General features: G+C 41.1%; 1 protein-coding gene across 11 annotated transcripts in view; it reads left to right on the top strand.

Annotated features, from left to right (window-relative positions):
• MAP4 (microtubule associated protein 4) overlaps positions 1-14,857 on the top strand; it is a 170,612-nt gene that overhangs the window by 64,611 nt on the left and 91,144 nt on the right. For all 11 annotated transcript variants that reach the window (XR_003430893.1, XM_027097067.1, XM_027097068.1 and 8 more), the window contains exon 3: positions 12,985-13,053. Coding sequence is in view for 10 of the 11 variants with exons in the window: in XM_027097067.1 (XP_026952868.1) it covers positions 12,985-13,053 (69 nt within the window). In the remaining variant the exon portion in view is untranslated. The remainder of the gene's footprint in view (positions 1-12,984; positions 13,054-14,857) is intronic.

Genomic DNA, 14,857 nt, shown 5'->3' with positions numbered 1-14,857 from the left:
CGCGTCCGGAGCCTGTTCTCCGCAACGGGAGAGGCCACAACAGTGAGAGGCCTGCGTACCGCAAAAAAAAAAAAAAAGTTCTTTTCTCAAAGTTCTTGTTCCACTCCCAGCTTTTGGCCCTGCTGTGCACCTGTGCCTCAGGAGGATTTCTCTCCATGCTCTCCCCTCCCTTATCAGAAGAGGGATAGCCTGGTAGTGGGCAGGAGTTTTTTTATTTTTGTTTTTTGGCCTTGGTTTAGGCTCAAGCCTGTGTGCATGCGTCTTGTGGTTGAGTCTTTTTCTCAATCATATTATCCCTCTTACACGGATGGCATTTTCTAAAGGTATTGGCATAGGATCCTGGGCTAGGATTCTTTCTGGCTCCTCCCCTAGGGTAAGGGGGTTTTCTTGTTAACTTCTTCCCCAGCTGCAGTGGGTCTTCACCCGGGCCCTGGGGCTGACAGGGTTTGATACTCCTCCCCCAGCAGCTTAAAGCTTCTGTTTGCATAGGAGAGAGGAGTCCTAGGGCCCAGGGCTTCTTGCCGTTGCTTTTAGTGGCAGCTTTTTCCAGGTCTGCACCACCTAGAGCAGCTCTCTGGTCCCCCCCGCCCCACCCCGCTGCCTCCAGTCTTTCTAACCTGCAAGTGGGTATGAACTGCTTTTGTGTCTGTGGATCCCAGGGGCCCTTTACTCTCATGCTAGCCTTCACTTAGCCTTTAGCAAATCCTTAAACTCTTTAGTTGAATTCTTCTCACCTGCTTGCATGGCAGGTAAGACACAGGAGAACCATTGCTTACCTCCCATATCTGCTTGAGGGGAATGTCTTTCTTTGGATTCCACACTACTTGGTTGCCCTAAAACCTCAGCTCTCTGGTGAGTTCGTTTTTGTAGTTGAGTTGTTGTAGTTGAGTTCGATTTTGTAGTTGATCTGGGTTTTTTGTTGTTGATAGGGTGGGAGTGACATTTCTTTTGGCTTTCTGTAGCCTGAGTGGAAGAGGAACTCCTGCTTCTTTTATATGTGCTTTATTTGGGGGGTGGAAGGGTAACCACAAATGGTCAGGAGAAATATTATTGAGAGTTTAAAATCAAATTATATCCGTATAAATATTTACTCCAAGAAAAAAATTGGATTCGTTAATGGAAAATGGAAATGTCTGTTCTCTTTTAATCCGTAACGGTCAGTGGAGTTATTTGTCCTTTGATTAACCTAAAAGGAACACTTTAGTTGGAAGAAAGAAAATGGTACAAAGTAAATATTTTAATAACTTGAGTCATGACTAAGATACTCTTCCCATCCGCATTAACTTACCCTCATCAGTCATAGGTGGAGGAAGCTTGCTCCTTTTCATTTAAAATCTTACTTTAGCTGTGCGTGACTCCTACCACCTGGGACTCAGCTTAGGTGGGTGAGGATAATGAGATAGTAGCAGTAGATTTTCTTGTGGTTCATCTTGGGTGATTTGATCTGTGTACCATGAACTTGACCCAAGAGGAGGAGAATTTTTAAGCAACTGTTTTGCTTATAAAAATTATTAAATTTTTCCTGCTGATATTTTTAATATTTGAATAACCTGTAATTAAACTTCTTAACCACTGCACCACCAGGGAAGCCCCATCACTGGTGCTCTTAATATGATTTTACAACAGGCTAACTTAGGCCAACTACTGGAAATTTATCAACCAGCTTCCTGCATCTAGATACAGAAAGGTTAGTTAAGTGGGTTACACATAATGGAACTCTCTGGGCAATGGTGTTTTTATTTCTTTTAATTATTATACACCTACTGTAATTGCCCTAGCTTTAAAATGAGGGGGAAGGAAAGTGAGACTGCCTTTATGGCACTTAGCACAAAGTAGGAAATGTTGCTTTTTTCCCCCCAAGGTATAGTTCTTGCCCCAAACCTGGAAAAAATGATTTCTCCAAGAAACTATGGTATTTCAAGTTCACAGTGTGGGTGCTAGGGTTACCTTTTCTGTACTATACCCTTTCCCATTTTACCCCCATTTAGTTGTGAGTGTACACGTATTTTTCCATAGCATTGCCACCATAAAATACCTAAATAGGGCTTCCCTGGTGGCGCAGTGGTTGAGAGTCCGCCTGCCGATGCAGGGGACGCGGGTTTGTGCCCCGGTCCGGGAAGATCCCACATGCCGCAGAGCGCCTGGGCCCATGTGCCATGGCTGCTGAGCCTGCGCATCCGGGTCCTGTGCTCCGCAACGGGAGAGGCCATAACAGTGAGAGGCCCACGTACTGCAAAAAAAAAAAAAAAAAATCCTAAATAGCCAAATACCTAGAAATGAAACTGTTTTTCAACTTCTTCTAAAATGCCTGTCTCCTTGGGAAACAATTCTCAAGATACTTTTTCAGAACATATGTATTACTTTTTTTTTCCTTCAAAAATGCTATCTTCCCAGTACTGTTCATTATCAGCTCTGTATGGCTCTGTTTTCAAGGCTAGGAAGACAAAAGACAGAAGCTTTCTCTTAGATGTAACAATATAGCTTCTGTCACTCTTGTTCATTCAAAACAGTGTCACAGATGTTTGAATGAACATCTAATACATTGTTGACCCTTAAACATAAATAGTTGGCAAATTTGTGGGTAAGCCACTTAATTTTTCTGTATTCCATGTGCTTATATAGAGCACTTACGATATTGAGAGGATACTTACTCCCCAACATTCCAGGAGGTTTTTGAGGCTAAGAATTTATTTCTATAGAATGTTTTAATCTTAGGACAGTGGTTCTTGAAGTGTGGTTCTTGGACCAGCGGTATCACTTGGGACCTTGTTCAAAATGCAATTCTTAGGCAAACGCTGGGGATAGGACTCAACAATTGGCTTTTTTTTTTTTTTAATTTATATTTATTTATTTATTTATGACTGCGTTGGTTCTTCATGGCTGCATACTGGCTTTCTCTAATTGGGGAGAGCAGGGGGCTACTCTTAGTTGCTGTGCGCAGGCTTCTCATCGCGGTGACTTCTCTTGTTGCGGAGCTCGGGCTCTAGGCATGTGGGCTTCAGTAGTTGTGGCGCGCGGGCTCTAGAGCGCAGGCTCCCTAGTTATGGTGCTTGGGCTTAGTTGCTCTGCGGCATGTGGGATCTTCCTGGACCAGGGCTCGAACGGGCGTCCCCTGCGTTGGCAGGTGGATTCTTAACCACTGAGCCACCAGGGAAGTCCCAGCAATCTGTTTTTTAAACAAGCCCTTGCAAGTGACTTGGATGCAGGTCCATGACTGAGAAACTTTGATCCTGGAGAAAGGGCCTAAGTATGTCCTGGGAAGGATGATAACTAGATACTACAGAACTTTTCCTTGTTCAACTGACTGGGGCTTTCTGTTGTGGAGTTTTGTAACTACCTTCATTGGCCACCAGAGGGCGATGTTGGCACAGGCCTGACTTTTACACAAGAAGGAGGCCATGCATTGAGACAATGCTGAATCCTCCCCATTTTGCCCAAAGCGCACTCGCTGTGTCTCTTCTTCACAGCACACATGCCCTCTCACCTTCTTCCTACTTCCCTTCTCTGCCAAATTGATTTGCCATCAGTGGGACTCTGAAATCCCACTGCTGAGAAAGAGAAGAGATCGCAGGAGAAGAGATTAAGAAAACAAAGTAAATTTCAATATCCTTATATCTCAGAGCATGTGATTAGTTTAAAAAACTTGTGTTGTTTTCAGTGCTGTATGTATTTAGCTGAGAACGTTTTCACTTCATGAAATGGGAGTCTGTCCTCTGGGATATCAGAAAGAAGACAGTATAGCACCTTTCGAATGAGGACGTACCCTACTGGGTATGTCCAGTAGGGTACGTCTAATCATTTCCCATGATTAGAGCCCAAGCCTTATCTCCAGAGAAGTATGCAAAGCTTTTTCATACTCTAAAACCTAATTGTTTTTATGTTGTAATGTTTTTATTCTTCTCTTCTGAGCTTAGATTTTGAGATCGTTAGGTGTTATGTGTATGGTAGAATCTCCGTCTCCCTTTTATTTTCTTCTTATCTCCTTGTGTTGCTTTTATTTTATTCTGGTAAATTGCTTATTTCTTAGTCTTGTAGTTATTGCCTAGTCTGGTAATGTCATTTAAATGAGTTTTATATAAGGCAAAAGTAAATTAATTTCAGTGTTCTCTTGAGGTTACTCTGTAGTTTAGTGATCAGTCTACAGTCAACAATCTATAATTGTTTTCTAGGTAGGTCAATATAGTTGATCAATCTACAGTTAAACAACAATGAGAATAATAATAGTTAACATGTACTTAACACTGTGCAGTTGCCACGGTGCTGCCTCCAGTGTTATTGTGTTTAGTCCTCTTGGTGACCATGGGAAGTAGATATTATCCCGTCTTTCAGGTGAGGCTATTCAGGCTTAGGGAGCACAAGGAAATTGCATTTGATCATTAGTTTATAGTGACAGAACCACAACCTGAACCCAGATCTTATGATTTTTAAACCCCATGTTCTTTCTGTGAACCCTTACCATCTTCATGAATGCATGCTTTCTGATTGATTTAATGTCTCATAGATAACTATTTTTCAAAACTAAAGGTTCACTTATTTAGATCAAAAGGCAGAATTATTAGACCTATAAACATTATGTTCAGGAAATGTAAATGAGAGTCTTATTTGCATAAAGAGCATGTACTTGAGGACTCTGCTACTAATTCATATGAATTTATAAAATCTTCCGCTTTCCTAGACAGCTATTTCACATCTTCTCTCTGTTCAAACCTCCAGCACTTGCTTTCCTGTTCATATTCTCAGTTGATGACTTTTAGAACAGATAATCAGTAAACTCAATCAAGAGAGTTTATGCATCCCCCCATCTCCTAAACTACTTTTATCTGTGCCCTTTACTCTGCTATTACTTTTATTGTCATGAGTGAACTGCTCATGCTCTCACTCAAGGGTACTGCTATAGCAATTGTCTCTTCTGTCTCCTGCATCATCAGTTCCTCTCTTCAGCTGGGCCATTCATCAGCATCAAACATACCATAATTTTTTCCTTCATAAAAAATCCTATCTCAATCTATGTCCAGCTCATTTACTTTCTTTTATTCTGCTCCTTCTTTGAAAAAGGTGTATCTACTCCCTAATCCCAATTCCTTTCCTCTCATTCTCTCTTCTTTTTAAAAGAAATATTTATTTATTTATTTGGTTTTGCTGGGTCTTAGTTGCGGCTCGCCAGCTCCTTAGTTGTGGCATATGAACTCTTAGTTGTGGCATGCATGTGGGATCTAGTTCCCTGACCAGGGATTGAACCTGGGTCGCCTGCATTGGGAACGCGGAGTCTTAACCACTGCACCACCAGGGAAGCCCCCCTTTCATTCTCTCTTGAACCCACTCCCATCCGACTTTAACCCACACCATGTCACCCAACTGCTCCTTTGAAGGTATAAGACTTTACATTGCCAAGGATGAATCCAGGATGACTCAAGGTTTTGGCCTGAGCAACCAAAAGGAAGGAATTGTCATCTTGTGAGATTGGGAAGGCTGTAGAAGGAGTAGATTTTGAGGGAAAGGTTAAGAATTTTAGCTTATCTGATAGTGGAGAAGATACCTAGTCAAGAGCAATAGGCAGCTAGGTAAAAGAATCTCTAGTTGAGAGGAGAGTGCTGGGCTAAAGATACACATGTGGAGGTTGATGATAAAGCATTGGCTAAAGGTGGTCTTCTACAAAAAATCCTTTACGAATGGGTTTAGATGTAATCTTCCAAGGACATTCCCTGACTTCCCTCTCCCATCTTCTCCCACAACCCCCTTTATCTTTTCGTCTTCCCTTTGGTAAGTGCCTTTCTTCCCTGAACCTTCCTTTCTCATGGCACTTGTAAGGTCATAGTTAAGCTATTTGTTGTCTCACACTTAAGCTACTCTAGAGTAGGGATAGTGTTTTGTTTATTTTTATATTCCTGCAGAATGACACATTTAGGAAAAGCAAAGAGGCACAGAATAGTTCAAAGTGTACCAGCAACCTCAAGTTGCTCAGTGATAAGAAACCAGAGGTCAAAATGACAAGTGAGACAAGTGACAGGGTGGAACATGGAGAAGCACATCCAGTGACATCATGCAGAGTCTCACAGTCTGTGGGGAGATAAGGTAGGACTCGGAAACTTGGTCAGATATGCATTAAAGAGAGATTACTGCTTTTGGCACATGGTAGATATACAATCATTGCTCATTAAACTGAATTGAAGTCATTTTATCTGTTATTGAACTAGAATCATTTTGTTCAGGTTTGGGTTATGTTAATGTGCAGACTAGCAAGTAATGAATGTCTGCAAACTAAAGTGGTAGGTCTTGGGACTTCCCTGGTGGCGCAGTGGTTAAGAATCCGCCTGCCAATGCTCAACATCACTAATTATTAGAGAAATGAAAATCAGAACTACAATGAGGTATCACCTCACACCGGTCAGAATGGCCATCATCAAAAAATCTACAAACAATAAATGCTGGAGAGGGTGTAGAGAAAAGGGAACCCTCTTGCCCTGTTGGTGGGAATGTAAATTGATACAGCCATTATGGAGATCAGTATGGAGATTCCTTAAAAAACTAAAAATAGAACTACCATATGACCTAGCAATCCCACTACTGGGCATATACCCTGAGAAAACCATAATTCAAAAAGAGTCGTGTACCACAGTGTTCATTGCAGCTCTATTTACAATAGCCAGGACATGGAAGCAACCTAAGTGCCCAACGACAGATGAATGGATAAAGAACATATGGCACATATAGACAATGGAATATTACTCAGCCATAAAAAGAAACGAAATTGAGTTATTTGTAGTGAGGAGGATGGACCTAGAGTCTGTCATACAGAGTGAAGTAAATCAGAAAGAGAAAGACAAATACCACATGCTAACACATATATATGGAATCTAAAAAAAAAAAGGTTCTGATGAACCTAGGGGCAGGACGGGAATAAAGACACAGATGTAGAGAATGGACTTGAGGACACGGGTAGGGGTAAGGGTAAGCTGGGATGTAGTGAGAGAGTGGCATTGACATATATACACTACCAAATGTAAGATAGATAGCTAGTGGGAAGCAACTGCATAGCACAGGGAGATCAGCTTGGAGCTTTGTGATCACCTAGAGGGGTGACATAGGAAGGGTGGGAGGGAAATGCAGGAGGGAGGGGATATGGGGATATATAGCTGATTCACTTTGTAATACTGCAGAAACTAACACAACATTGTAAAGCAATTATACTCTAATACCGATGTTAAAAAAAAAAAATCCGCCTGCCAATGCAGGGGACATGGGTTCGATCCCTGGTCTGGGAAGATCCCACATGCCACGAAACAGCTAAGCCCGTGCACCACAACTACTGAGCCTGCGCTCTAGAGCCCATGAGCCACAACTACTGAAGCCTGTGTGCCTAGAGCCTGTGCTGTACAACAAGGGAAGCCACCGCAATGAGAAGCCCGCGTACCACAACAAAGAGTAGCACCCACTCGCCGCAGCTAGAGAAAGCCCGTGCACAACAACGAAGACCCAATGCAACCAAAGATAGGTAGATAGATAAAAAATAAATAAAAAGTGGTCTGCATCAAAAAAAAAAAAACTTAAATTTTAATTTAAAAAGTTTTTGTAACCAAAGGCTCCTAAGCATTAACTTGGTCCAGAGAAGATTTATCATCGCAATTATCGGTACTAGTAGTACCCAGTTGATCACAGGGTTTTTTTTGACAAATTATTAACAACCGTAAAAGTTGAATCTGATTGGAAATGTTTTTCTAACGAGATTATGGGGGCTATTATTTTCCTTGATTAGACCATAAATCTGGATATCTATTTTTTGTTAGGATGGATGGAAAGGTTTTAACAATATTTAGTCCTATTGTTTTTATAGATAATAATAGCCAAAAAACCTTATTCACTCAGCTAAGTATGTGGGAATGGAAGCTTTATTATGGTAATGTCTAAATCTTTGAGTTACATGCTAAGCATTCCGTAACTCAGTATTATTAAACATTATGACCTCTTTGAATTCTGGAAAAGCAAAGAATTGAAAACTACCTAACCTGGAAAGGATTTGTTAGTCATTAGATAATTCAGTTTGTTTAGGGGTTTGCTTTTGTTTCACAGATGTGTGATATTTTCTTTCATCTGTATGAGGAAAATGACATATTTCTTTTTAAAAGTCTCCTATTTGCCGTATCAACATTGTTTCGCTGGGTGACATTTATTCTCTTTGAACGTGATGCCTTTCTTTTTTGGTAGTAGTTTTCCTCAGTTATTTGGCAATGCTTGAGATTCCCTGTGATAACATGACTGTTTTCTACCACCTGCCTCTGGCAGGGGTGTGACAGTGCTGCCAGGTGTGGTGTGGGGCTCCCCCGCAACTCCTCTGGGTATCACCTTTCACCCGTTGGCTTCCTCTTGTGTCAAAGCATTCAGTCTCTGTTCCCATCTTGGGTTTGGCACAAAGGTGACTATTGTGGGGTGAGGGAAGGAAAGCATGGGGGAAATGGGGACTGACCTGACAGATTTTAACTGAGTCCCATCATCGCTGCTGTCTCTAAGCCTGGAGTACCTTGGAGTCCTGTTTTCCTATGCCTTCTTTGGGCTGGGGTTTCTCCTTAGTGTGGTCTATCTGCTTCATTTTCTTGGATATTCCTTGTAATTTCTGTTCCACTGGGGGAGGGGTACCCTTCTTGATTTCTAGATCTTTTATTAATTTTTTTAGCAGTCTTTCCTGCTGCTTCTAACTGCTTGTGATAGTATGTTGAAGCTGGCCTGTGTGCTTCAGTTGGCTATCTATCCACTATTTAAGGTGCTCAGTTAAAACAGGACTTTACCAGTGGTGTTTGGTATATTTTTTTCCCCACACCTTTTCTGATTATTTATGTGTGTTGTATGTCTTTTTGTGAACTACATACCTAAAATGGATTCCTTTTTTTTTTAACATCTTTATTGCAGTATAATTGCTTTACAAAATTGTGTTAGTTTCTGCTGTATAACAAAGTGAATCAGCTATACATATACATATATCCCCATATGTCCTCCCTCTTGTGTCTCCCTCCCACCCTCCTTATCCCACCCCTCTAGGTGGTTGCACAGTACCGGGCTGATCTCCCTGTGCTGTGCAGCTGCTTCCCACTAGCTATCTATCTTACATTTGGTAGTGTATATATGTCATTGTTACTCTATCACTTTGTCCCAGCTTACCCTTCCCCCTCCCCGTGTCCTCAAGTCCATTCTCTACCTCTGCATCTTTATTCCTGTCCTGCCCCTAGGTTCATGAGAACCATTTTTTTTTTTTAGATTCCATATATATGTGTTAGCATATGGTATTTGTTTTTCTCTTTTTGACTTACTTCACTCTGTATAACAGACTCTAGGTCCATCCACCTCACTACAAATAACTCATTTTCGTTTCTTTTTATGACTGAGTAATATCCCATTGTATATATGTGCCACATCTTCTTTATCCATTCGTCTGTCGATGGACACTTAGGTTGCTTCCATGTCCTGGCTATTGTAAATAGTGCTTCAGTGAACATTGTGGTACATGACTCTTTTTGAATTACGGTTTTCTCAGGGTATATGCCCAGTAGTGGGATTGCTGGGTCATATGGTAGTTCTATTTTTAGTTTTTTAAGGAATCTCCATACTGTTCTCCATAGTGGCTGTATCAATTTACATTCCCACCAACAGGGCAAGAGGGTTCCCTTTTCTCCACACCCTCTCCAGCACCTAAAATGGATTCTTGAGTTAAGCTGGTATTTCAAAATTTGATAGACTGCCAGATTTTCTCATGAAAACGTTGTTTCAATTTATATTCCTCCAGTGGAGTATGAGATTACCCATTTTCCTACACCTTTGCCAACACAGGCTATTATCAAATTTTAAAAAAGATTTTATCACTCTCATGGCCAGAAGACGGTATCATTTTTGTAATTCTCATTTTCCTATAGTCTGCATTTTATTTTATTTTTTTGCAATTTGCATTTTCATCTGAGGCAGAGTTTTGAAAATATGCATTCTTTCTTGAGCTAGGAAGAATAAATTTTATAAGCTTACTGTGTGAGGGTAAAAGGGAATTTAGTTATGCCAAATATGTTCTAGCTCATATTTGTTCTATCTCTGGATAAGTAAAACAATATGTGAAGCCCTAGCATGGTGCATACTGGGTATTTAATAAAAGTCTGTTATCTTTCATTCCTTTATTTTCCTCCTCTTCTTCCAGTTAGTTGATATTTTCTTTTCAGTCTGCCTTGTTCTTTTTTTTTTTTTTTTCCGGTACGCGGGCCTCTCACCGCTGTGGCCTCTCCCGTTGCGGAGCACAGGCTCCGGACGCACAGGCTCAGCGGCCATGGCTCACGGGCCCAGCCGCTCCGTGGCATGTGGGATCTTCCCGGACCAGGGGAACGAACCCGTGTCCCCTGCATCGGCAGGCGGACTCTCAACCACGGCGCCACCAGGGAAGCCCCTGCCTTGTTCTTTTAGGTTGTTCTCTTTAGTTGTTCCTCCGTTACCTGAGATTACAGAATGAATGATCTTTTCATTGAGTTTGTATGAAAGATTTCTGCCTTGGATTTGTGAGACCCAGAAGCTTGGACATTGTAGTTTGCTGTCTTCCAAAGTAAAATCTTGCATTTTATACTTTAGTAGCATATGTTCTAGATTTTTACTTGTCTTATGAAAAATATGTCTGTGAGGTTTTTTTTTTCCTACTAATCTTAGGGAACTAAGCATTATTTGACTTAGTTCCCTAATCTTTTTAAAAATTAATTAATTAATTAATTTATTTTTGGCAGCATTGGGTCTTTGTTGCTGTGCGCGGGCTTTCTCTGGTTGCAGAGAGTGGGGGCTACTCTTCGTTGCAGTGCATAGGCTTCTCATTGTGGTGGCTTCTCTTGTTGTGGAGCATGGGCTCTAGGCATGCGGGCTCTAGAAGTACAGGCTCAGTAGTTGTGGCGCACAGGCTTAGTTGCTCCACGGCATGTGGGATCTTCCCTTACCAGAGCTCGAGCCCATGTCCCCTGCATTGGCAGGCGGATTCTTAACCACCATGCCACCAGGGAAATCCCTGTGAGGTTGTTAAGTAAGAGTGATTTGTAGGAACCTCTTGGGTTGACAGGCTGACTGCAGACCTAGGCAGGTTGCTGAAATGTTAGATATCGTCAGAGCCTTTCAGAAAAGGTTTTATGTCCTCAAATTGATCTATACAGTCAGTGCAGTCAAGATCCCATCAGGATTTTTTTGTATAAATCAACAACTGATTCTAAAACTTATATGGAAAAGCAAAGACACTAAAATATAACCAAGACAATTTTGGAAAAGACCTAATTTGCATGACTTGTGTGACATCATTTCAAGACTTTATACAAATACAGTAATCCAGACATTGTGGTACTGGCAAAATGGATAGATTTATAGTTTGGTGGAACAGGAGAGTCCAGAAACAGACCTACACATAATATGGTCAGTTGATTTTCAAGAAAGGTGCAAAGGAATCAGTGGAGTAAAGGAGCAATTAGATGTCAATGTACAAAAATATGAACATAGACCCATATCTTATACCACGTAAAAAATTTAACTCCAAATGTATCATAGACCTCAATGGGAAACCTAAATGAAAACTATAAAACTTCTAGAGGAAAACATAGGAGAAAATCCTGTGACCTTGGGTTAGGCAGAAATTTCTTAGATATTCCACCAAAAGCATGGAAGCATGAAGGAAAAAATGATAAATTAGATTTTATCAAAATCAAAAGCTTTTGCTGTTCAAAAGACAGTTAAGAAAACAAAAATACATTTCTTCAATGTATTTTCTTGGAAAATACATTTATGGGAGAAAATATTTGCAAAACTCATCTGATAAGGATTGGTATTCAGAACAATAAAGAATCTTCAGGGCTTCCCTGGTGGCGCAGTGGTTGAAAGTCCGCCTGCCGATGCAGGGGACACGGGTTCGTGCCCCGGTCCAGGAAGATCCCACATACTGCGGAGCGGCTGGGCCCGTAAGCCATGGCTGCTGAGCCTGTGCGTCCGGAGCCTGTTCTCCGCAACAGGAGAGGCCACAACAGTGAGAGGCCCGCATACCACAAAAAAAAAAAAAAAAAAAAAAAAGAATCTTCAAAATTCAATAATAAGAAAATACACAACCCAATTTAAAAAATAGTCCAAAAAATTTGACTGTTCAATTCACCAAAGAAAATAAAAGAATAGCAAGTAAACAGGTGATAAGTTGCTCAACATCCTTAGTTATTAGGAAATAAGATACAACTATAATCTATAAGGATAGCTTTAAAAAAAAAAAAAAAAGCCCACTGCTTCCAGAAGTGCTGCTGGTGACTTCCAGGTAATCCTCATGTACAGGAGCAGTGATGGTGCCCTGGACTTTCTACATGGGTTGTTTTTGGTTTTTTTTTTAATATTTATTTATTTGGCTGTGTTGCAGCATGCGGGATCTTTCGTTGCAGTGCGCGGGCTTCTCTCTAGTTGTGGCACTCAGGCTCCAGAGCTCACGGGCTCTCTAGTTGTGGCGCGTGGGCTTTAGTTGTCCCGTGGCATGTGGGATCCTGGTTCCCCGACCAGGGATTGAACTCGGATCCCCTGCATTGGAAGGTGGATTCTCTACCACTGGACCACCAGGGAAGTCCCACGTGGGGGTTGTTTTAAACGGCTCTGTGTCCTTGGACCATTTGGTTTGAATCACAGGTTCTAAACCTATGGTGCTTCATGATGATTTTATTGAGTATAATAGTAACCTCTGACAGTGTACAGAGCAGGAAAGACTTAGACTTGTTATTAGGAAAGCTTCTCCTGTAGTCGTGGTGCTTATCAGAGTTTGGATGCCATAGAAATCAGTGACTCAGTTCTGTTCTGTGTTTCTGGATTTCCTTTTATTGGATCTTTAAATTTTGGACAGATTTTATCTGCTTTAAGCTAATGCTATGAAGAGTGACAAAAATTCTACTAGTTAGACAGTAGTTGCATCTGTTTTTCATTTTTCTATCTGTCACAGTGGGTAATTATTCTTTGTGCTCATTGCAGGTACTTCATCTTCTCAAGCAACAGTGCTTGCCAACGGTGACCACGGAATAGAAGGGAATGATGCCACTGGTAAGTGATTCCCAGGAATCCCCAAATGTGTGGGTGAAACAGTCACAGTAAACACCTTGATCAGCTCCTTTGAGGAGGATTGTTAGTGGAAGCATATGGATTATTTCTAAGGGTACTCTTGTTCTTGGTGGTTGTATTTAAACCCAGGGCATCTGCCTCATAACATTTCCAACAATGGAAAGAGAGAATTTCATTTGATATTTCTTGAATATCTTTTGTAGTTGTACCACATAGGAGCTGGATCAGTCTTAACAATATGCTTTTGTTGCATAATGACCAAAAAAAATGTTATAATGGAGTCCTTTGGCTGCTACAGTTCTTTGGGCAGGTCTCATCCCTGAATGCATACTGTACTCAGTTTGCTTTCCATGGCTCAATGTTAGGAAACTTGTGAGCTGGAAATTAAAAGTTCTTTACTTTCTGTTGTGCCCTCAGTCTGTTTTTCCTTTATTTTTCCCTTAACTGTTACTTTTGAAATCTGTCTCTGATGCCTAGCCCATTACCAGGGCTAGCACTGAGTTCCTGTGGGTTCCCCCAGTGTATTTGAAGTGAGCAAAATTCTTGAAGCAGTAGCAGGGTCCGTAGGGATGTACAGTACTATGTAAATCTGTGTTTAGGTAGCTGATACGAGAGCCATGTTGAATTTTAAAAAATAACTGAACTTAATTAGCTTAAGTGCACAATCAGGCTGACGCTGTTGACCCAACTGAAAAGACTTTTAACTGGGCATAACGTTTGCTTCACATTACTGCAGGGAGGCAAGTGCTAGCCATGTCTGTGTTCCTCTTCTTGCACGCATACCTTAGCCTTGAGAAGCCTTTCCTTGAGCTACCATAGGATTTCTTGGTTTCTAAGGCTTCCAAAAAGCCTTCTGTTAGCACTAGCAGTTATTCCAGGATTTACTCTTTATTCTGTGACCTTTAGAAATGTTGTATACATCTTTGTATGTTAGGTTTACTGATAACTAGGTTCTATTAGTTGTGAATGTTAGTTTTACCCAGTGACAATAAATCCTTATTAGCAACTCATTAATTAGGAACTCTTCAAAAGCTAGAAACAACCTGAAGTGCGACCTTATTCATCTTCCAGTTTTGTGAACTGAAAGTTTTTTGTTTTTTTGATAATCTTAGTTCGTATGTAGTGTTGACTGTTTCTGTGTCTGCTTTGAAAGCAAAGGTCTATATAATTTTGGTTTTAAGAACATATTTGTAGAAATATCCCCATGATTAAAGGAGAAGCTTGAACACAAACTTTTAAAAAATGAATAAATTCAGCTTTCTTTAATGAGGAGGCAGTGCTAGGGGAAGGAAAGGCTTGAAGGGATTGATTTGGTTAGCCATTTGGAAAAATGAATGCCATTTTCATCCGGGAAGGAAATGACTACCACACTAGAGTAGGTTTCTTCTCCAGCAGGATGTCAGGTCTGACCAGAGGAGACTCAGACTTTATGTAGCAATTGTTTCCCACTGCCACAGCTTAATTGTGCAGGAAAAAAGAACAGGAAGAACATGCAGCCTGGCCCTTACTGTTTGAAGACTTCAGTTCTCTGGCTGCAAAAAAGAGCCCAGCTGTTTATGAACTGCCCAGTGCCATTATGAGAGCAGGTCTTTCTGCTCTTGGACACCTCTCCACCACTGTGTAGAATATAGTTTGCACACCTGGGGAGATGTTGTGTTCTCAACCTGACCTCTTGACTATATTAAAGCAGGTGCTTTACTGAAAATACGCATGTTTCATTGGGGGTGGAAAGGAGTAGGGAGGGGGCCAAGAGTGCATGTTTTCAGAGCATGTTGTGACATCGTTC

Source organism: Aethalodelphis obliquidens, unplaced genomic scaffold (genome assembly GCF_003676395.1).
Source record: "Aethalodelphis obliquidens isolate GAN/ISIS:26980383/991018 unplaced genomic scaffold, ASM367639v1 scaffold111, whole genome shotgun sequence".
Classification (NCBI taxonomy): domain Eukaryota; kingdom Metazoa; phylum Chordata; class Mammalia; order Artiodactyla; family Delphinidae; genus Aethalodelphis; species Aethalodelphis obliquidens.
Note: the sequence above shows the minus strand (reverse complement) of the source record. Positions and strands in the feature narration are given on the sequence as shown.